Source organism: Ciconia boyciana, chromosome 6, assembly GCF_034638445.1.
Source record: "Ciconia boyciana chromosome 6, ASM3463844v1, whole genome shotgun sequence".
NCBI lineage: Eukaryota > Metazoa > Chordata > Aves > Ciconiiformes > Ciconiidae > Ciconia > Ciconia boyciana.
Window position 1 is genome coordinate 13364391 of NC_132939.1, and position 22695 is coordinate 13387085.

At 50.0% G+C, this 22695-nt stretch overlaps 1 protein-coding gene across 1 annotated transcript; it reads left to right on the forward strand.

Annotated features, from left to right (window-relative positions):
- The first annotated feature begins 8047 nt into the window (after positions 1–8047).
- Positions 8048–20309, forward strand: NRIP3 (nuclear receptor interacting protein 3). The gene is made up of 6 exons (XM_072864116.1): positions 8048–8221; positions 15097–15276; positions 16003–16085; positions 19505–19644; positions 20056–20108; positions 20208–20309. Exons 1-6 carry the CDS (start codon positions 8048–8050, stop codon positions 20307–20309), a joined length of 732 nt encoding a protein of 243 aa, XP_072720217.1.
- The last annotated feature ends 2386 nt before the right edge of the window (positions 20310–22695 follow it).

Sequence of the window (22695 nt, forward strand, 5' to 3'; positions counted from 1 at the left end):
TCAGTCCTGTCATTGCATGGTGAGGGCAGAGCACTGAGTCTGTGGCCTCACACTCTTCCATAGCGCAACATCTTTTATCCTGGAGCCAGCGTGCATTTCACACTGATGAAGACATGGGGTTATGGGGAAGAAAACCCTGGACATAACCACCTTGGCTAGCAGGAAGCAAGGCACTTTTTAGATCCCAGTGGAAAATGAATGTGATGTGGTCTTCTGGCCCATTGTGGGCACCTGCCCTTGGTGCTAGTTGTTTCTGAGAATAATTTATTATTTTGAAAAGAAAGCATGAGGGAGAAAATGACAACCTATTGTTCCACGTTTGCAGCAATTGAAGGGCAAATATTTAAAACTTCTTGCTGCCAAGTTAGTATCAGGTTAGTAAACTACTTCCATGACTGTAGCTAGGCATGGATGTCATTCTGGGCATCATGTATCCCCGCTGCATGTCCACTAATGTTCAAGGTGTTGACTCAAGGAAAAATTTGGCCAGCTGCCTTATGATTAATTAGCCACACAGATCTGAAAGCAAACACAGATCTCCTAAGTTTCCCAGGGTAATGTATACATTAAGCACTGAAAAGGCTTTGCTTCAGTACTGTTGCTCTAACAAATATCCCATGCGATTTTGTGTGCATACTGATATTTTGTGTACTAAGGAGTGACTTTTACCATGCTGGGAAGGAGGAGTTTTGCCCAGAGAACTGTCTGCTTGTAATCCCCATTCAGCAAAGCATTTAAGCAGGTACTTAAGTGTGTTGGTGGATAGAAATGGATTGTTGTATTCAAGTATTTAGACCAAGAATGGACTCCTTTGTGTCCACAAAACACTGAAAGATTGCTGGCTGCTAGCATGAGTGGGGCTTTGTATCGGGTGCTGTGCAGAGCCTTTGTCCCTTCGGCTGAAGAAAGTGAGAAAATTGCTGACGGGGCAAGGAAAATGCGTGGGAGTTAAAACAATGGCATATCTCTGTTGGAGCAAATTCGGTGCTGTTCTTGCTCTTGCAATGGCTGTTTATCAGTGTCTTAGATACTCCGGTTTTTAGGTGTCATTAGTCCAATGGCTAATGACAGTGAAAGCATCTCGCAGCTCCCTTGATGTGGGGAGTCCATAACCCCTTTGTTAGGGATGGCTGTGAACTATTTCAAGAAGTCAACGGGAGTAGGCTCAGCAAAATTCCGCAGCAGCCTTGTGGGGAGGTTGCTGTTCAGCCCAGCATGCCTAAGAGGTACCATCTGAAGCTCTGGTTTTTACAGTTTGTTGCCAGGCTCTACTTTGTCCAGGTGCTCTGAGCTGGGTCTGTGAAGAGATTCTGAATCTAGCTATTGCACAGCATCTTTCATTGACTATAGGACGAGCCAGGGCATCCCAACCGCGTTGCTTGATTGTAAATGTGATCTTTTTCATTGCAGAACCCAGCTGCGAGCCTTTGACTCCTAGGTCTCCCTGCCCTCTCCGACCCCTCAGGGCCAGCATCTCATCCCACCAGCCCTGTGCCTTTCGGGGAGCAACAGCAGGCTCCCTGTTATTTCTTGGCAGGGAGCTGGACTGACATAGGACCCGATGTGAAGAAGAGCAGCGCCCTCTTCCTCCTGCCTTTCAGAGCTCAGAAATCTTGAGCAGCAGCGGCGTTTCTGTGTGCCCAGCTCTGCTGCTCCTTGGTCTCTGCGTGTCAGGCTTCTGGAAAGGTAGAAAAGGAGCAAGGAAATTGTGTTTGTATAGTGTGAAATGACTCCTGCTGTTTTAGCCTTAACAAGATCTCTCCTATATCTTTAATGACCTGAACGTAAAATTTACGGTGTGGAATGCCCCAGCAGCAGAGGAAGCCTTCAGCATACAAGCTGCCTTTTGCAGGACAGGCGGGGAGGTGAAATCCCCTGAGGTTTGGGAAGTCTGAATGATGTAGTTATGGTTGGCACTTTGAATACATGTGTAGCTTATTTCAAAATAAATATTTGCAGTTCAACTCTAGCATACATGTGGGAGGGTGAGAACTAGCATGTATTAATGTTTCTTAAAATTAATCATTTTGAAAATTTTACACTGGAATAATCTTCTTATTGCACAAAATAAACAGAGGTTAGTGTGGATACATACCAGGGAGAAACATCACCTGCCCTCTCTGTATACCGTTTCCTGCCCACCTGCCCAGGTGGAGTTCCTGAAGAAAGCCAAGCGAGGGACATTTTGGGAGAGAAAGAGATACAAATTTGTCTTTTTGTTTGAGATAAGAGTTCCCCAGTGCCTTCAGCTCCATGGAAAGCTCTGAAAGACCCGGTGGCCATGTCTGCACTTGTGTGTGCAGCTGGTTTCGTAGCAGCAACACCTTCTGAGTTGCACTCAGATCTTGTCTTGGAGGAAACCAGCTAGTGAGCAATGCTGGGGGCATGATCAGCCCCATTTTCCCACACCTGTGAGGAGGAGCGGTGCAGTTCAATGCACAGCAGCCACCATTACCTCTGTTAAGGGCTGTGGTTGTTCCTGCTGGTTCCATGATGTGGAGGTCAGGGGAGGCCAGGCTTTCTGTCCCCCATGCCAGCCCCCATGCATATTGTCCTCTTATCCCTTCCCCAGTGCTTGGCAAGTCACCTGCCAGCTTCTGCCTTTCCCCTTGGCTCCCTGTCCTGAATCTCCCGCCTGCCCCTTCGCTGGCACATGGAACCCGCAGCTTCTTCCCTGGCTCACATGGGACCTGGAAGGGGCTCAGCCTGTTTTCCCAGTCCAGCACAGTTACCAGCATGGCTTTGCAAGCTCCAGAGGCAGAACCTGTTCTTATGCTCCATCAGCTGCAAATAGCTCCTAGTCAGGAGCTGGCCGTCACTGAGGTACGTGGTAGAAGACGCTAGGAAGTGTACCATTTGTTTCCCTGACCAACTCTTCCTGTGCTTTTATTTTTTTTTAGAAGTGTGTTTCAGCCTCTTTAAAACAGGAAAAATAAAGGTAAGGGAGCTCTTGCAAGACTTGTTATTTTAATCTCTTGGTTTGACAAGTGCAGTTTTTGTGCTCCTGACACTATCGTCCACCTGTTGTCTCCATATAAGAAGAGAACTAGACAGATAAATTCAGTTGTCTCCTGTGAGAAGCTGCACAATGTCTGATTCCTCTCCTAGCATCATCAGTGCCCCCGCTCCATGGCTGCTGCCACCAGCTCATGCACCACAGAGAGCACGCACAGGGGAAGGGAGGGTGAAGCTGCACCCAGGGTAAACAGGGAGAGCTGCCCTGGGAATAGTTGTCTCCATGAAGTGCTCATGCTTGCGATGGGGCCCGTATCCCAGCCCAGGAGGTCCTTCTCTTGGTCAGCACTGGAAACACAGACGGCAAGTGTGGAGTTACTGTACAAAATGGGCCACATCTCTTGGGAATCTCAACTTGATTCTGCCTTTGTATGTTATAGGATTTCTCCAGCTCTATCAGTAGTCTTTGTCTTGCTACAAATGATGATTAAGAAGCTCACTAAATCCTTCTGGATTTTTGTATCCAACCTTTTTAGAAAAAGACCGTTTTCTAGTCTCCAAATTATGCCAGTTATTTGCCTGAGTATGCTAGAGCTGACCCTTACATGTCCTGCACTGATGGACAGAATAACTTATTTTTCTACATCAATTATTGTGGTTTCATTTTCTTGAGCTCTTTACAGTCTTCCCTCCGAAAACTGATTCTTTCTCTAAAGTCTTCTCTTTGTGCTGGGGTAAATTATTCTTTCTGGGACTCTTGCCTGCTGCTGCTTCTGTTTCTGTTAAATTATACCACTCTGTCCTTTCTTCTGAGTTTTCTGGGGCATCTCTGCATCCCTTCAGGATATGGCAACCGCTAACAAATCACATCTTTTTAAGGAAAGATGAGAAATCAAAGAAAAGAAAAAAATAAAAAGGACCGACCCACTTCCTGCTGCTGCTTTCCTTTTCATCGAGAGAAGAGATGAAATGGGGGTGTGAACGAAACTCTGCAGCTCTTCTTTCCTTACACAGATTAAGCTGCAAGCGTGACTGGGTACTAAGCCAGTATAAATCGGCTGTAAATGGGGGTATAAAATTGCTGTGGTTTAACTCAGTCAGTTTACACCACATGTAAAGCGAATTGTGTTTGCAGGCAGGACCTGTGTCGCTTCATCTTCGTGTAGGGTGGCTAACAAGCTCCCGAGCACTGCGTGTCCTCTCCCCTCCCGTCACGGGCGCCTGTGCTGCTGTTCAGCGCTGCCTTCCCCGTCCCCAGCTGCGATGGCAAAAGGCACGTTGGAAAGGCCGGGGAGAGCAGCATTTCCCTCTGTTTTCTCTTTGCAGTGGGTTTGGAAACGGAGGACAAAAGCACCCCTGTCCTCGGCTTTGCTGAGCCAACAGATGCCCTGGGCACAGGGCAGAGCCCGCTTTGCCGGTAGCCACCGGGGCCGTCTGCCTCCAGCCTCCAGCACGTGCTGCCTCCAGCGTGTGCCGCCTGTCCGTGCTGGCAGCGACGGGCACCTCGGCTTTCCAGCAGAGCCAGCCTGTCCTGGAGGGCAGGGCCCGGCCCCCCAGGCTGGAGGGGTTTTCTTGATCGCAGCCTTGTGAAGTCTCTTTTTGACACCGGCCTTGATGTCACACTGCGCAGAGGAACAGGCGTGCTGCTCTGGAGTCAGGAAGGAGCCAGAAAGGTGGTTTTGTCCCTCCGGGCGTTTCTTGAGTGAGGGGCAACAGTCGTGCACAGACCTGCCTCCGGTCAGCGGATGGGAATTTTTCTGAAATGTGCCCCTCTTTGGACACACTGCACAGGGCAGGGGGGTGGTGATACCCCTGGCTAATCTGTCGCAAACAAATGACCGACTCAGAAGTTAACCACCGGGTTCGAAGTATCCAAGCTGAGCCCTTATTTCAGTGTGGAACCTGAGTAATTTGAGCAGATGATTTACTGCTCCTCCCACTTTCCTCTTTCCCAGGATTAAAAAATCAAGAGGGGAATTAGGGCCTTTATCTCATTTTTTACTCTTGAGCACTGGGCAGATTTTCTCTGATCTGTTGGCACAAAGTGCATTTATAACCTACAGCAGAAGTGAAATTGGAGGGCTCAGACGAAATGCTTGTTTGCTGAATGAAGGGGCAGGCTGCAGTCTTGGAGCTGTAGCGTGAGGGGGGCTTTTCATGCTCCGCCTGCTCTTGCAGCTTTACTCTTCTTGCCGTAAGCCAGACCTGACTGGACATTTGCTAGTATGCCAGGCAGAGTGCCGCTCTTCCACAGAGCTTTTATATTAAAAATTGTCTCCTGGTTTCAGTGGCAGTCCTTCTGCTTTCTTCTGTGCCTCTTTGCCTTTGAGAGAGTGCGGAGGTAGTCATATGTCTTTATTTAATCAGCTGGATAAGTGCCAAATAGCTCCCAAGGTGAAAAATAAGGTGCTTTTGTGCTCCCGGGCATGTTTGCCTGTAGTGGAACAATGGTCCTGTCGTGTAATGAGCCGAGTCAGCGTGGGGAGAAAAAATTATATCCCCCTTCAGACTGTCAGCCCTGTTATCCTTCTGCACACTGACATGTTCACCAAGCTCGGGCTGGCTCATGCGTAATGGCCTTTATTGAGGCTGTGAAATGATGGGTTTGGGTTTTATTGTATTCTGCACTCTCATCTGATTTTTTTTTTTCCCCTCTCTCCCAGATCATATGAGGAGGGGCTGAACATATACAGTCTGGCCATGGCTGCAGAGCTGAGATGTATAAATTTACCCACAGAGCGTTGCCGCTTTTGCATCACCGCCGCAGCTGGCATCAGCCCTGCTCAGTGTCAGCACCAGTGCCCATGCGAGGAGCCGGGGCTGCGGGGTGCCGGTGGTGGGGGCACGGCTGTCAGCGACCCTCCTGCAGAGGGGCTGCTGTCAGCCTTCAGCACCCTCGTGTCAACTAAGCTTTACGTTTAAATGTGCCAAGATAAAGAAATAGATGGTTGGTTCTGCGCTGTCGAGGCTGGCCCTGTTGCCTGGGTCAAGGTGAGAGGACAGGGCTGGCTGCAGCTCACAGCTGCTGGGGGCCGGATCCTGCCTGGCCCCCTTCCCGCTCAAGGCTTGGCAGCAGCCCGCAGGGAGGGAGGAAGGAGGAACTGTGGTGCTGTGGTTTAAAGCGCCTCTGCCTGCTTGGCATTTTCATTGCTTTCATTTTTTATTTTTTTTTTAATATATCTCAGTTGCTGCAAGGGGAATGTCTTTCCCTGGCTGCTTTCAGGGGAACCCCCTCTTTTTCCTCTCTCTCCTCCACATTACTTTGGGTCTCTTTACGAAGCATTTTTCCCTGGCCTCCCCTGACCCTTTCCTGTCGGAGAGAGGAGTGTTTCCCTGAAGTTGGCCAAAGGCTGATGGTGTCTTGGTGAGTGGAGTCTGGGCTGCGTTGGTGGGGGAGAGCAAAGCGGGGTCAGCACCCCAGCTCCTCCTGAAGGTTAGGCATGCCCTGGAAGCCAGGCTTGGCATAAATCCGGGGCTAAGCTCTGCTCTTCTTGCTTTATCTAGCACATCAAAGGTCTCTGTTAGTTTAACAAGAACCAAACCCATGTGGGGTGCTTCCGGATCCATACTGCCTCTCTGAGGCAGAGCTAGTGTTTTCTCCTGCACCTATTCCTTGCAACAAATTACTTGGAAAGTGGAAGGTTCAGGTGCGTGCCTGCTGCCCCAGCTGCTCTGCTGAAAGTGTGTGGGCCCTTTGGGGGCGGGGGGGAGAATTAAAAAGTGTTTCTTTCTGGTGAGATATGATATATCACTTAAAAACTCACTGCTATAGTGAAAGAAACCCATGTGTGCTCTGAGTCCTGTTAGGAAAATCCCCTTCCCAAACTATTATATCAATCAGTCTTTATAGTAGTGTATTGTATTAAGTGTATTAAATTTGTTAATGTGTATTAATTCACATTATACACTGTAATGTAATGAGGTAGTTGAATTTTACTGGAGACTTTGGTATTGTTCATCCTTAAATAAAACAAGCTAAAGGACAGCCCGGCCCCAGAAATAAGGACTTTGCTTCTTGGAAGCCTAGAGCTGCCCATGAAGGCTAAAAGATACCCCTGGACAACCAAGATAACACCAGCATCCTCACCCTCTAACATGTCTTTGAAACCCTCCCAACATTGTCTGGCATCAGACATAAGTAACTATAGCAAGACTGACTCCACTGACGTCTGGATCAGTAGCCAAGCAGCAAGAATGCTGCAAAACTATAGTTGCTTTGCAAAGTTTTACTCTGATTAATCATCAGTAGTGTGGATACTAGCGATTAGTCAAATCGTGCTGTACCTGAATGTTTGACAGGTATAGGAACCCTGTGTAAAACCACATTTGGGGTGCCCCAATTTGGCTGGGACAATTTTCGTGACAGTCCTTACCCTTCCTGGGGACTTGAGTAGACAGTGACGATACAGATCGGTGCCTGCAATGCTTCGGTGAGGCCAGTGGCATCCAGAGCCTGCCATAACCCTGCCAGCCCCAACCCTGCCAGCCCCAGGCATAAGGTAGCAAACCTCAACGTGGCCAGTTGCAGGGTCCGTGCAGGGCTGCATCATCCCAGGCCTGTGGGGCAGCGGCATCCAGGACCACACGGGTGCTGGGCAGCTGTCACCTGCCGTGACACTTCAGACTCCCAATGCAGGCCAAAAAGTGCTGTGCTTGCAGAGGTTGGCTGGGAGGTGCGCTGGCCCCTGGGGCTGTTTGCAGCTCTCAAACTCCCCCAGCAGCCTCACGGGCAGACAAGAGAGCACCAGAGCACTGTGCCAGTGCTCCGACAGTCTCTTTTCTGCCCGTCAGGCTGCTGGGGGGCTTTGACAGCCGTCAGATGCCTGTGGCTAATCTCGCTTTCAGGAGAGGCAGCGAGGAGGAACGGTGCCGATTTATTCCCTTAGACCGAGCCTGAGCTCACCCGCCGTTGTTTGTGCAACGTATTGCAATGTGCCCAACCCCTCCTTCACTGGCGGCGCTGGCTGGAGTACCTGCTGGTCTCCAAACGTCACCAGGCTCCGGTTATAAAGCACAGGCGATAGAGCATCTCCCCGGCTCCATCTCTCCGAGAAGTGCATCTTCGAGAAGCGAGCCATACGCGGGGGGAAAGATGTTTTATTCAGGTATCCTGACAGAGCCGAGTAGAAAAGAAGTGGAGATAAGGGAAGCGGCATCTCTCCGCCAGCAGAGGAGGATGAAGCAGGCGGTTCAGTTTATTCACAAGGATTCTGCAGATCTCCTCCCTCTGGATGGGCTGAAGAAGCTGGGGACTTCAAAAGATACTGTAAGGCTTTATTGTGTTTACTGGAAGGAGACTTAAGAAGCTGGTAGGGCAGTGTCTATTTTTTTTCTTCATGCAATTTTTCTGTTAGGAGGAGAAGTTGGTTGCTTGTGGAAATTGATTAAAAAAAATCAGGCTTTTGTATGTAAAAGGAAGGGAGTAGAAATATGATGCTAGTTATCACCAGGGTTGCTTTTTGCTAGTAGGTGCTTTCAGATGCCTGGCACTTGGATCTAAAAGTTTTTGATTTTTTTTTTTTTTTTTTTTTACATTTACATGAAAATGGGATACTCTTTTCAGTACAAAAATCCTCTCTGAATCAGAGTAAATCAAAATGGCTTCATATAATACATACATATATACACATATGTTTGTGATGCATATATATGCACAACATATAATCATAAAAGATTCAGTAAAGTGCAGTCACTGGTACTTCAAAATATAAAACTGCCAAGATTACATCCTGATAAAGGCTTATGCACATATAGTTTTTTTAAAATGAAGATACATAATTCTAGGTTTTAAATATTTACATATACAATGATCCATGTGATCCTGTAGCTGACAGACAATATTCTTCACCATGTCCAGGGGCTGGAGAGCATTTCTAAATACTAACGTGCACAAATGTTTGAGCTTTCTCTAATGGGAAATGATACTTAAATGTAATACCAAAGTTCTGATGTAAGGAGCAAAATCTAGAAAATATATCCTACCGAGGAAAGTTCCTTTACTTTTTTTTCCCAATCGTTGCAAAATTCTTGCATTTTGTAACACACAATATTTGCTTTTTTCAATGCTTGATACAGGTTCATTGAAAAAAGTGAATCTTTTTATTTTTAGTGGCGTAGTTTTGTTCTTCCTGCTCGGCTGGGTTAGGCTTGGCTCTGCCTGGCTGAGATAAGTGGAATGAGTTGGCTGTTCTCTGCAGTGTGCATGGAGGTGATTTTTTTGACATCCCAAATGTTTTGCAGTTGTAGGGAGTGAAGGTCCTGCCCAGGGAAAGGCTCGGAAGGAGCTTTCCTGGGTCACCATTGAACAGCAGCTCTCCGTTGGGGAGCTACAAAGTGCCTTTCAGAGCGTGGTGGTGGCGTTATTACTATTATCTGCAGAGTCTAAATAACGTGTCATGGCTCAGCGACCCACAGCGTGCGGGGCTGAGACCCTGATGACAGGGGTTTCTGCTCTGCTCAGAGGAGAGAGGCAACAAGTAGCAGAAGCCAGGGGCACTGAGCACTGAAGTCCTTGTCCCTGCAGCAGCGAGGACCAGGCTTGGCCCCGGCACCAGGGGCAGAGCATGGGGCTCCTTGCCATGGTCCTGGTCACAGAAACGTCACCCGAGATTTCCTCCCTGCTCCTGTGCCCATGCCAGCTGAGCCGTGGCTGCAGCATCCCCCCTGCTGCACCCACAGCCCCTGCAAGGAGTGTCCGCGTGGGAGGGCTCTCTCCAGGGATGTGCCAAAGCCCTGGGGAGGTCCACAGCTCCTGATCCCCTCCAAGGACAAAAAGGAGGTGTCTCATGGCAGAGGCACGCTGCCCACCCTGGCTACCCTGGCTGCGGTGGGTCTCCGGCTGGGGATGGGGTGAGAACCGAGCTGGTATGGGCCACCACACTGCAAAACCACCTTGTCCCCACACCACAGCGAGGGGTGATGGGACAGTGGCCGCATGTGGCCAGGGCTCGCCTTGGCCACAGCCTCCTGCCCCATGGGACATAGGGGGAGTCCCCAAAGCGACAGCACTGGCATGTGCTCAGGCCTGTTCCTGCAGCCCCAGAGAAGATGCCATGAATTTCAGAGTTGTTGCAGTGGGTCGTGCTGCAGCGAAGCAATGCTGCCAGCACTGCCACGGCCTCACCTCACATGGCTGGGACGGCAGTGAGCATCGCTTTAAGAGGACCCACCATGTCTCCCCGGTGCCGTGGCTGCCTGGATGTCACAAGAGTTGTCCCCAGGAGGAGTGGGAGATCATGTATCTCTGAGACTGGAGAAGCACCAAGAGCCCCTGAAATGTGGGACCCCACCTTGGCATGGCCCCAAACCGAGAGGTCCAGGTCCAGAGGGGTTGAGCTGCACTGTTAGGAGGCCCAAGGCATCAGGGGTCTTTGCCCACGGTGTTTGCACGCCTTTCTTGTGAATAACTGCACACCTCCTAACAAAGCAGCACATTTTTGTGTCTAAAGCTGCGTGACAGCTGTGGTGATGTGGGTGGAAGAGCTTTTGACGTGACTGGCATTATTAATGCAGGGTTTCCCGCGGGGGTTTTCCAGCGGCCTCAGCAGGAGAAGAGAGGAGATGACAGCTCCCCAGAGATGAGGACAGGTGGGGAGAACAGACCCTGTCTGTCAGGGTGACAGCTGGCAGTTGACCACTCCGATTTTGGGGGCAAATCCCCTTCCTTTTGGTCGCAGTGCAGGGGGTGCCGTGCACAGCGAGGCGGCAGCAGGTCACCGGGGCAGGTGTGCTGGCATCCCCCAGCTTGTGTGTCGTTGCTCGGCTCCTGAAGCATCTCTCCTGGTGATGCCCATATAGGCAGGTTTGATAAATACTCGTTGGAATTACCTATGTTAAGTCTCTGATATTTTTCAGTGTATTATTCTGGGTTGGACCGAACTCTTCTAGCTGCTCGCTCCCTTTACGCATTCCACTTTGTTTGCCTAGTATAAGACCAAACTATAGCATAGCACACATTGGACTTGGCAAATGTAGGGCTGGATATACAGAGCAGAAATGGTTTTGTTTTGATGCCTCACTATTAGCCTCCCCCCTGAAGCCCAGAAAGCTGGCATGAGGTGGCTGTTAGCTGGGATTTGGGCTTCCCAACACCGTAACTGTGACCCCCTGCCTGACTTGGGCAGGGTGTGCTGGCCGTTGGCAGCTCCTCCTCGCGCTCTGACATGTCGCCCTCGCCCCGAGAGCCGCTGGACTGGTTTGGAGGGGCTTTGCCTGAAAGAGTCCCGTATCACTTCACAAGCTGGGAAACAAAGTTATGAATAGTAACAAACAACAAAAAAAAGCATTTCCCCCTCCCAAAATGCCCTCAGAGCCTCCCCTGGGTGCCCCTCAGCGCGGGCCTGGGCGCCCCCATGGCCCCGTCCCCTGCTCCTGTAGCTGGTACAACATTGCAGTTAATTGCAGTGCATTCATTTTTCCCCCTTTCCCACTGTGCACTCCCCAGAGTTTGTTGTGTCTTGGTTAAAATGCAAAAAACTTTGATGTTACGTGCACTGTCTTGGTCAGAGACCTGGCCGCTGCCTGGGCACCCAGGGGGCATCTCTCATCCCACCTCATCCCCCTGCAAGAGGGGCTGACAGCACACAAGCACAGGCTGCTGGTAGAAGAGGTGAATTTGGATGAAGGATGGGAAGAAGAGAGAGAAATTGGTTATTTCTTGGAACGACCTCCATTGGTGTGTTAAAACACCTTTTTTCTACTGTCTAGGTACAGAAGAGAGGGCAAATCTCCTTGGGGAGGGGAGGAGCTGGCATCTTCCCTGACTTTCATCTCCACCTGAGTGAAACTGTTGTTGACAGGTCTTGTTATTCCCACATCTAGAAGCCAAAATAGTGGGAAATCTGCCAGAGAGATGGATGCTGCAAGCTGCAGCGACACACTTGCTTATAATTAGAGAGGAACAAAACTGGACAGAATTATTTGTGGCTTTGACAGACAGTGGTAAATAGGTTCAGCAATAGCTGGTGTCTCCACTCACTTCTTTTAGGTTTCTACTGTGACTTTTTAGGGGATTATAGGTTTTTGCAAAGTCTCAGGGGTGGAAAGGGAGATATGGAAAAAATCCTGGTTTGTATTTATATTGTGCTGAATGATACTAGGAAATAACTTACTTTTTTTCACTTACACAATGGTATGTAACATTTTATTTTTTTATAAAACTTTCAACAGTTTTGTGCAATGCATAGAAAGACAGTACCAGATAATCTGGGTTACTTCAAACACTGGTCCTGGCTGTGTGGCTGGCCCACACTGGAGGGGGAACACGGCTGCCTTCCCCATCACTGTCATAGGGAGGTTTTCCTCCTCTCCCCCTCTCCCAGACATGGTCTCTTTGAAGTTTTCCAGCAAAATGTGCATTTGCAAATGTCCCCTGGCATATTATCTGTTTACCAAGTATGTATCCATCACTTGAGTCATCTCCGTGACTAACATCCCTCACTCGGTTGCACATGAGAGTCAAGGGAAATACCAGTTAAAGCAAACTAATTAATAGCCTAAGACAGGATGGTGCTTCAGGGAACCTCTTCAGCCCCCTCTTGCTAGATTATTTCTGTATTGGAGCACAATGTAAGCACATTTGTCCCCCCAAAGGCAGGATTCACTGCGGCTTTCAGAAAAGCAAGCATCAACAAAAGACAGTCCTGTTTGTGGTGGTAACTCGTGTTCACTGAGTGCTGGATTTTTTCTTTTTGGTGATGGATCCCATATAGGATTCATAAAACCAGGGCCTGAGAAAATCCACATATGTAACTGGTTAATGATCCATAGAAGAACTTGTAGTAAAAAAATTTAGGTTTAAATCAAGGGTAGATGACAGTTAAAATACCAACGATGAGTGTGCTGGTGACTTGTTCTTCTCCAGCCTGTTCTTTCAAAGGTATTTGGCAACGTGATTGATGCCAGGCATATCAGAAGAGCACCCAGACTGTCCCGGATGATGCTATTCAGAAATTTGTCTCGGTCCTAGCTGAGCAGGGCTGGGCACGAGGAGGTGACCACTGTGCGACAGGCTGTCTCCAGCTGGAACTTCACCCATTGACTTCTCCAGTCCCCTGTCCCCTCATTTGTTTTTTTTTGATGATGTGAATAATTAGTCCTCCAGATGTGTTCCTGAGTTGCAGGCAAATATAAAGGGTAAGAAGGACATGCCATCCGCTGTCAGCAAACCCTGACTTGCATTTTTGCTCAGGTGAGGAGCCTTGGACGCGATCACAGTGCTGACTGTGCACCTACGGCTTCTGCCTCATATAAGGGAGCCATCGCTTCCAAACTGCTTTGCTCGTCCCTCAGCACAGGGTCCGTTACTAGTGGAGCCAGTCTGCCTGCCTTAATCTAGTTAAGTAATACTGGTTTCTGCTGTTCAGTCTTACTGGGAAGGCACTGGTCACCAGAGCAGTGCTGGAGCTTTGTCACTTTTTGAGCGTGAAGGAGACAGCGCAATGTTGGATCTGATTTCTCCCCGTCGCTGGGAGTGCGGCTATGTTACCACCTTTACACAGGACATATTCTCTAGCGTGCTGGTCAGACACAGCACAAGCAGCCGACAACGGTCATGAAATTTTGTTTCCTTTCAAGTCACAGGTTGTATGCAGAAGTAAGAACAGTGAAAAGTGGGGAAAAAAGGAGATTACATGTCCTGGTGACCACTGGTGTTGGCAGCATCTACCCGATCTCATCAGCCTAGTCCAGTTTAACCGCCCATGTTACGCCTACAGCGGGATCTGAAGCACTAATATGGTTGCAGTTATTTTAGGATGATGCCAAGTTGCATTAGCCTTTTGTAAGTGCTGTTATTTAACATGCTGCACAGATTATTTTAAAGACGAGGCACTGTGCACAAGGGTGCACGCTGGCCAACTCAGGCAACCATGGCCCTTTTCAAAGTTACCCTGATCCCATTGAAATTCCCTCAGGATGAGGAGGTTTACTGGTTTAGATGTCTCTGCAGACACACAGGCATATTTAATACGAATGCAAAAATTCAGGAATAAGCAAGTAAGAAGGTCTCACTGTGGACAAGCTAAAATCAGAAGGAAAGGGCACTAACGGAGGGGAGATTAGCTGGGCAGAGAAATGAGCAGATAATCAAGCAGAGTCATTTCACCTCCAGCAGCGTACGTGCATCCATCCGTGATGAACATTAAACATAAAAAGGCTTTTGGGAAAGCAGTTGGAGGAGATTTTGAGAGGCAACATGCTTCTCACAGAGCAAATGGAAATGATAGAGAAAGTGAGAAGCTGCTGTACGAAGCGTTGGGGGCTCCCAGGGGAATACCTACTTACCTAGCTCAGATGATCTTACCTCTCCCCCTCTTCTCCTTTCCCTCCCCCAGCGTGGCACCCAGGATCGGTCCCTTTACTCACCCTTACCAGCTAAATACAAATGTGGAGGGAAGAGAGACACAGGGCAATTTTAGACCAAATTCTGATCTAAAGGCCAGACCAGGTCTGACAATAGACACCATCTGTAGCTCTCTTCTTGCAGTTGTGCCTTGTTCACTCGCACCTGTAAGAGCCAATGCACAGACACCCAAATCAGCTTCTTAAAATCTGGGTCGATTCATGCAAAGAGCATCGCTGCCGGTGGAGGGTGGACAGGGGTATTTCCCATGCCAGCAATGCCAGTGCTCAGTGAAAGCATCTGCGTTCATTCAGCAAGTCCATACACCTTTTTCATACTTAGGTGGTGCGTGTAATTGGAAAGGTAATTTGTTACCTCTTAACTTTTCACATCACTGCAGAATTCCTGATATCCTGTCAACAGATGAAGGCAATTATGGCTGAAACACCAGCTTGGAAAAGCCTGACTTGTTTTCATTCCTACATGAAATCAAATCTTGAACTTGAGTTCAGAAAAAGAAAGGCATCCCTCCAAATTCTGGTTAATATCTTGAAAGGATTGCCAATACAAAGTACTTCTCTTTAGTCAAAGTCAGGTAAGCCAGAGCTGGCAGGAGAGCAAACAGATGTAGGCTAGGAAGAGTACGTGTAGTCTGGGAATCGGGGAGAGTGAGACTTTAGGGCATCCCTCCCGCGAGAGCAGCGCTGGCCTGCGGGCACCACAAGCAGGCTGGCGATGCAGGTCACTTCGTGGCTTTCCTGACTCACCCTGCTCTTCTGTGTGTGTGTTTTTTCTTAAAGCAACCACATAATATCCTGCAGAAGCGCCTGATGGAGACAAATTTATCAAAATTACGAAGCAGCCGAGGCAGCTGGACTCCTAAGAGCGATATCTCAGCACAGACCAACAAGCTCAATCAAACCAAACTGGGCAGCTCAGGAAAAACAGAGGATGAGGAGCTCATAGTGGTGAGCTGCCAGGTAATAGTCCCTCCCCAGCCTTCTGGGTTTTTTTCCCCCAAATTTTATTTCTGACATCCTCAAGCTGTAGCTCTTGTTCTCCATGTTTCCCAGTTAGGGTTGCAGTCCACTGGGGCTGTCACAGCTGTGGGTTTGCTCTCCCTCTGCAGCTCAGGGCTGCTGTGGCACCCCACGGATGCCCGCCTGCGTATCACAGAGAAAACTGGTCTGAGGGATGTCTTCCCTTGGACATCAGGGTGGAGGGAGTAGCCAGGCTGGGGCAGCATGCTGAAACGCTGAGGAGTAATTATCCATGGCAAATCCCTGTGCTCACAGCCTATTTGTTTTCCTCAAGTGCCATCCCTCTTTTCTTTCCCCAAGACTAATTTCATATTTCTCCTCCTTACCCCCATGCTCTTGTATTTCCTGCTCTCCACAATATCCCCTCCTGCCTGGGGCTGCCCCTTCTGCTCTCTGCAGGGGCAAATGCTGCCGGGAAGGGCTCAGGACCCAACACCATGTTGCTTAGTAGTACCACCTTATTCAAAAAGCAGCTCAAGAGCCAGCTCCTGGGTGCCTGGGGTGGACAAGATGATACCCTGCAGGCACTGAGCTTGCGGTGGACCAGGAATGGGCTGGTCGGAGGAGATGTTGGCATTTCAGCAGGGACCAGTGTGTGCTGCGCTGGACACCCTGCGCTCATCCCTCATCCCATGCATCGTCTCCCGTCTCTGCTTGCTCTTGCAGTGTGTGGGGAAGGAGCTGAAGGCCGTGGTGGACACCGGCTCGCAGCACAACCTCATGTCGTCTGCCTGCCTGGACAGGCTAGGGTAAATATCCAGCTGGATTTCTGTTTTGTGAGAACTCGTGGCACCTGGCAGCACAGGCAGTGCTCTGGACCTGGGGCTTCGCTCACACCAGTGGTCGCCATTCGGGAAGGGAGAGCTTTGGGCTGTGCCTGGGCAAGCCCCTGAGCCTCCTGTTACAACCAAATCCTGGCTTATTCTTAAATGCCCTTGCAGGGAGCTTAAATAGAAAGCCACTTGTACCAACCTATTCACCTCTGAGTAAATCTCTTCAGAGAGTTGGATGTATTTGTATTTTTTCAGTGCCTGCCTGTTTGTCATTCAGTGCCTTGTGAAATAGCTGGAACCTCCCCGGCCTTCTGTGTCCCCGGGCCAGGCGTGGGGCTGGGTCAGCCCAGCCCAGCCCTGCAGGTCCCCGCTGCGGGGCAGGGACCTGGCTGCTGGGTGGGCTCCCGCTGGCGGCTGCAGCACTGCTGGCCCCAGCACCAGGTGTAAAGCAGCTGTGCAGTTGCATACACGCATGTGCTTGGAATTTGGTGTCTGATGCTACGCCCAATAACAAATTTCTCCCGGTTGAAGGGAAAGGAAGTGTATTTACATAGTGTTGGAGAGCTGACTGCCAGCCATTTGCAGCAAAACCCCCGCTGATCTCCGAGGAGCAGGATCAGGCATCAGCTCACAGGGTATCAAGGAGATTTTGGCACTTTATTCCCATGGAGTCATTGCTTTTTATCACCGACTTGCAGTGATTACGCAAAAACCAATTGCAGTTGCTCCCTAAGCACTACTGCATGGCCCTGAATGAATGGTGCCTGTTTTCTGTCCAGACAGTAATTACTTCTTTGCACAACAGTGTTCAGTGGCTGGAAGGTGGCTGCACTTACTACAAACTTGTCACAAACTGTGGAGCTGCTCAGCCTAGCTTACGGATGCCAACAGTGCATTTGGAGGGGTCTCTTGCAAGATGCTGTATTGGCTACTCAACACGTCTGAGTTGCACAGCAATGCTCTGTGATAGTTCGTCTGCTCCCTGTGTTACTCATGCATGTCCTGTGCAGTTTTTGCAGCACCAGTCTGCTTCAGCAGTCCCGCCCTTCAAAAGAGCGCTTAAGAAATAGGTTAGAGCCAGTTTCAGCTCTCAGGTTATGGGGATTCCCTCCTGATTTGAGCGAGCCCACTTTTAGCCAGACCACTGAGTAGCCATCAGCTGGAGAGCTGCAGTTAAAAGGCCCATGTCTGGAGTTACACCTGCCAGTGTAACTCACCAGCAATGACCGAGCTTTGGTTCCTGCTAGGTGGGACCTCACGGACACCGAGGTGTGCAGGAGCCACGTTGCACGTGCAGGCAGCCAGCACGGCCAGAGTGACACCCCGTCCCGCATGCGCTGCCAGCTCAGGCATGCAGCAGGCAGGGCTGCCTTGCAGGCAGCTTCCTGCAGCTCCTTTGCTGTTTGTGTTTGCGGGGACAGAAGCTAAAGCCAGATTAACAAAGCAGGTTAAAACCAGGGCTTTGATGCCTGGCTCACTCTGCCATCGCTGTGGTAGGTCCTGTGCGACAACAGGCACTGCTCCAGGACATTTTACTTCAAAGCAGTCCAGCACATGTGGCAATGAAAAAACATGAGTTTTGTTTAAATCTAGCCCTGGAAAGCAGCAGGGAAGAGGTGTGCTAGGTAATTTTGCTCTTGTTCCTGCCAGGGCAGGAGGCCTGCAGTGTGCTTTGCCAGGTGCTGCTGCCTGCAGTGGAGGCTCAGCCGCTCTCGGGACAGGCCCTGCTGCTGCGGTCTCTGAAGGCTCAGTGCCTGAAAGCAGCGTGTGCGTGCCCAAGGCACAGGCTCAATTCCTCCCTTCTTTTTTAAAAATCTTTTTGCATCTTGTCGTGGTGCCGCTCAAGCTCTTCCCCTTACCTCTGAGGAAAGCGGCTGGGTTAGCTCGCAGGTTGCTGCAGCGTAAGAAATGCCCTGCGGAGGTGTAGGTGCAGCTGTTACATGAGCAGCTCTGGTCACTGCACACTGCTGGGGACTTTCCACTTTCAAACCCAACTCCAAGATGTGTCACTGCATCACGCATCAGTGGTTCTCCTCACCTCGCTGCAGTTTCCTGGACGCCTTTCAGCCACGCGTTGCCCATGTGCTATCTGTCCGTCCTTGGGTCAGCCTCAGCTGTGATGAAGCGCTTCCTTGAAGGTGGCTTTACTCTGTCCCCCCCTGCAGCCTCTCTGCAGCTCTGGTCATGCCTGGGAGACCTGTCTGGGTCAGCGGGTGCTGGAGCGAGGAGCCATCTCCAGTTGTCTCTCGGGTCTGTTCAGGTCCTGGCTCCAGCGCTGTGGCCTCTGCCCTGCGGTGGGCACAAATGCGGGGAAACAAAGACCACGTGTCTTCCCTTGAGTGGATAGGGAAGCTGTTGGAGTTGACTGCACCCAAAAGAGCCACTCCAACCTGTCTCGGGCCACAGTAAAGACAGCTCAGGGCCAAGGAGCTCATAAACTACTTGATATGTTCCCAGTGCTTTTTAAGGCCAGTCCCTAAGGGAAGCAGTAGAGGGGATCCAGCTGCTTCTCTCTGCTACCTCTCCTGGTCCTTGTACCTGCACTAAATGGTGTGGGCAATCCCCACCCAAGTCCCGGGGCCTCTGCTTCTGCGGGGGGCTGGTGCCCCCCAGGACAGATGGACAGACACACACACACACGCACTGCTGCAATGCAGCTCAGCAGAAAGGTACTTCAAATAGCCGGAAAGTGATACAGCTTTTATCCGAGGCAGAGATCAGCACCTCGAACTGCCTTTCCATTAGATTCTCGTTCAGTTTAAAAGAGAAACTGAAGCTAAATAATTAATCACTGTTGTCAGACAAGTTCATGGGGCGTAGACAGAAGAAACGACTGTACCTGAGATATCCCTGACATACTTATTTCCTTTTCTCAGGCTGAATGTCATTGATCTGTCCCCATTTCCTCTGAATAAACCCAGCAGCAGTACCTGCTAACAAGTGTTGATTGGGCACGCTGCCCCGGCTGTGAGGCATGGGGACACGGTGTCAGCAGCTCCGCTGGTGGGAGCTGGAGTGGAGTATCCCTTCCTTACCCCCACACTGCATTAGAAGCAGTTTTAGATCAGCAGCTTCCCCAAGTCTTGAGGAAATGTAGGAAAAAAGATTCCTCAGGTAAGAAGCAAAATCCAGTAAGGACCTCTGCTTGGGGCAAAGGCTGACGCAGCCCCAGGGCTGTGTCGTGGGTCGTGCTATGGTCTGACATGGCTGTAGGCTGCTGGCTGTATGCAGAGCATCACAGAAAACCTGCCAAGACAGCAGCTTTCCAATAACAGCATGATAATACGAGCAAGCTAAGAGCACTTCAGGTGTAAGTACCCTTCAAATGCCGTTTGCTCCTTGCCGGAGCAGCCGAACCATGGCCATTTCATGTCAGAGGTGTTTTCAATGCGCAGGTTAAAGGAACATCTCAAAGCACTCCCTGGCGAAGACGAGATGGTTTCATTGCCGTACAAGGTGAGAGTGATCGGCCAGATTGAGTGCCTCGCCCTCACGGTAGGAGCGGTCCCTGTGGAGTGCGCTGTCCTCGTCGTGGGTGAGTGTGTGTGCGCTCCTCTGGTCCTCCGGGTACGGGCTGGGGCTCTGCTCCCTCGTACCCCAGGGTGAAAAATGAAGCTTCGGACACATGTTAAAATTAAAATAGAAATACTGCTTTTCTGCAGCAAAAGTCCCTGTTTGGCCCTTTGGATGGAAGGAGGGAGGGAGGGAGGATGTCTTCAGCAGGGCTGTGCTGGCAGCTCTGCCGTGCTGATGGAGCGACCACCACGTCTCCCTGCAGGCGCATCCGCCTGCCCTTGTTTGATCATGTTCCCCTCCGGAGTAACTCAGTCCCTTTATAAAAAAGGGGTTTATTTAGCAGAGCAGCCATGAAGGAAGGATGGAGTCACTGACAAAAAGCATGGGAGAACATTTTGAATGTATAAATCTGAATGTTCCTATTTTTCAGAAGACAATGAGAAACCCTTCTCCTTTGGGCTGCAGACACTGAAATCTCTGAAGGTAGGGGTTTTCCAGCAGGGCTTTTACCCATGCTGGGGGAGCTGGGACCACTGTGGATTGCAGTTTTCCCTCTTACCTAAAGGCATTTTTTCTCTACAGTGTGTCATAAACATGGAGAAGCACCATCTCGTTCTGGGGAAGACAGACAGGGAAGAAATCCCGTTTGTGGGCAGTGGCAGCGCTGCGGCAGGAGAGCAGTAAGTTGGCTGGGGAGGTGAGCTGCGTGTGCACCGCTGAGCCTGATGGCGTTGCCCCCCGGCATGGCCACGCAGGGGCCCCCAGACCCTCGCTGCAGGCAAGCGAGAGCTCGCTGGCACTGGCAGAAACTGTTTTCATCAGCTCATTGAGTTTTGAAACAGAGTTTTGAAACTCTGGCTTTTTCAGCAGCCTTTTTCAGCTTTTGCTGCTTTTTTTCCAGTGAGCATTGTACAGCAAAGGGGGTGTCTGAAAAGACACGTCCTGGGAAATGCCTTAGGAAATGTACTTTTTGGAGGTCACTAGGAAGACTCCTTGAGCGCTGCTTTGAGAGTGTTCCCAAACAAACCTTTTTCTGGAAAATATTTATGAAGCAAGGCAAATAAACCCACATGAATGTTTTCCAAGTGCAGGAGAGAGAGATCCTGCCTGGAGATAACAGTGTTGCCACTTCTTCCCCTGTTGCCCCCGCTGCCCTCCTGCCAGCTGCTCCTCATGTCCTGGACTTTTTCAGCCTTATCTCCCTCTAGAAAGAGAAATCTGCGCTGTCCGCCCCGGTACGTCCTAGACGTGTGTAGCTTGTGATGGCTGGCTCTGCAGTCAGGCAGGCAGCAGGCAGGGCAATCCCCTCCTTCCAGGCGCTGTGCAGGGCTCCTCCTCACTGAGCATTGTGAAAAACAGATGTATCACTGGCTCCTGCCTCTGACTTATGGAACCGGCAGGTGCCGGGTGCCTGAGAGGGGGATTTGCACTTATGTGCCTCCCCGGCTTTGCGGGCAGCGCTTGTGGTTGCTCAGCGATGAGTGCTGCAGACACAGCCATGTAAAAAACATTCGCTCACTGCCTAAGAAAGCATCTCTGGCAAATGATGTAGGGCAGCACCTTCTTTAGCTGCCTGTCATGACCAGCCGTGGTCATTTTGGACGTCCTGCAGCCCCCGTGCAGCTCGAGCCTGCTGTGCTGGGCACTGCCGAGCTCAAGGAGCCTGGGCGGGAGCGGGGAAGGAGCAGACCTTCCTCAGCTAATTGCATTTATGCTCCTTGGGGAGTACAGGAGGGATGTACGCCCTAGTGCAGGGGGTCAGGATGAGAGCCACATGCCCAGGACAGCCACCGGCCACCAGCGCTGCCAGCGCGTGAGGCCGGGCAGCGCCTGGTGCAGCACCGCAGGCAGACGGTGCTGCAGCGCAAAACCACAGGATGTTTTCCCTGCCTCCTTTGAAATAGGCGTGTGAGAGGCATGGTGTAGTTCTGTCGCCACTGCAGTGATGAATTATTTCTTGGTACTGTATTCAAGGCCAAATTTTGCTGCTTTTTTTCTTTTCATGAAAAACGCCTATTTTATTGAATGTCTTTTCCTTCCTGTTTCAGCAGTTTGGAGGCATAAAGAGAAATTGAAACACTATCCCCACACAAGAGCTTGACATCAAAGAAATCCTGTGCAGCTGTTCCAGATGAAACAGCAGCGTGCTGCTTTGAAAACATTTATACTAGGCTACAGCTTGAGTAGAGCTAAATGAAATCCTGTTCAGTAGCCAGTAATTGACAGATAGTGTCATGTTTATCTATGGGTTTTGAGAAACAAATGTGTGCTTATTTTCTGGACTTTTCTATATAGTGTCCTCTTTATTACAAACAGTTGGGAAAACCTTATGAATTTCTTCTGATGAGAAAAATACTTTTTATAGTGGCCTCGTATGAGTAATTGTATTTAGCTGTGATTAGAGGCTATCAGAATGAAGTTTTTATTAATGATTTTTCCAGGGGCTAAGCATTTTTATTCACTTAATTGATATTGCCACATTCAAATGGCCATTACCAGGAAGTTACTCAGAGTAAAATAACAATGCTAATACCACCTAGGAATTATAGCTCATCCTGTTAGCATAGTATTGTTGCCATGTAATTAGGGATGCAACTGCTGGCTTGATGAGAAAGAGCAATTACAGAATTATTAATGGGTTATAGGCTTCTCTGCAGTGGCGTGGCAGAAGCACAGAAACAGGGTTTGGGAGGGCTCCCAGGGTGATCTCCCGCAGCCCCCAGCTCACCGTGGGGCTGGTGCCAGCACAGGGGCAGCCATTGTGGTGCTGCCTCGCTGGGGCTCGAAACCCTCCGAGGAGGGATCCTCTGGGCAGGTCTCAGCTGCCTTCCTAGTGGGAGTAGTCAGGAAAATTAATCATCGTATTGAGCCAAAAAGCAACAAACAAGCACAAAAGTATGTTGTCCAGAAAGCAGCAGATACAGAACCTCGTTGGTATATCAGGAACCAAATGGCCCCAATGTGCCCTCGGTTCTCCCCTGCTGCCAGGACTGGTGCCTCCGCCTGCCCGCCCAGCACCCAGCCTGAAGCACCAGCAGCACCCGGGCTACACCCTGGTGCAGGTTATTGA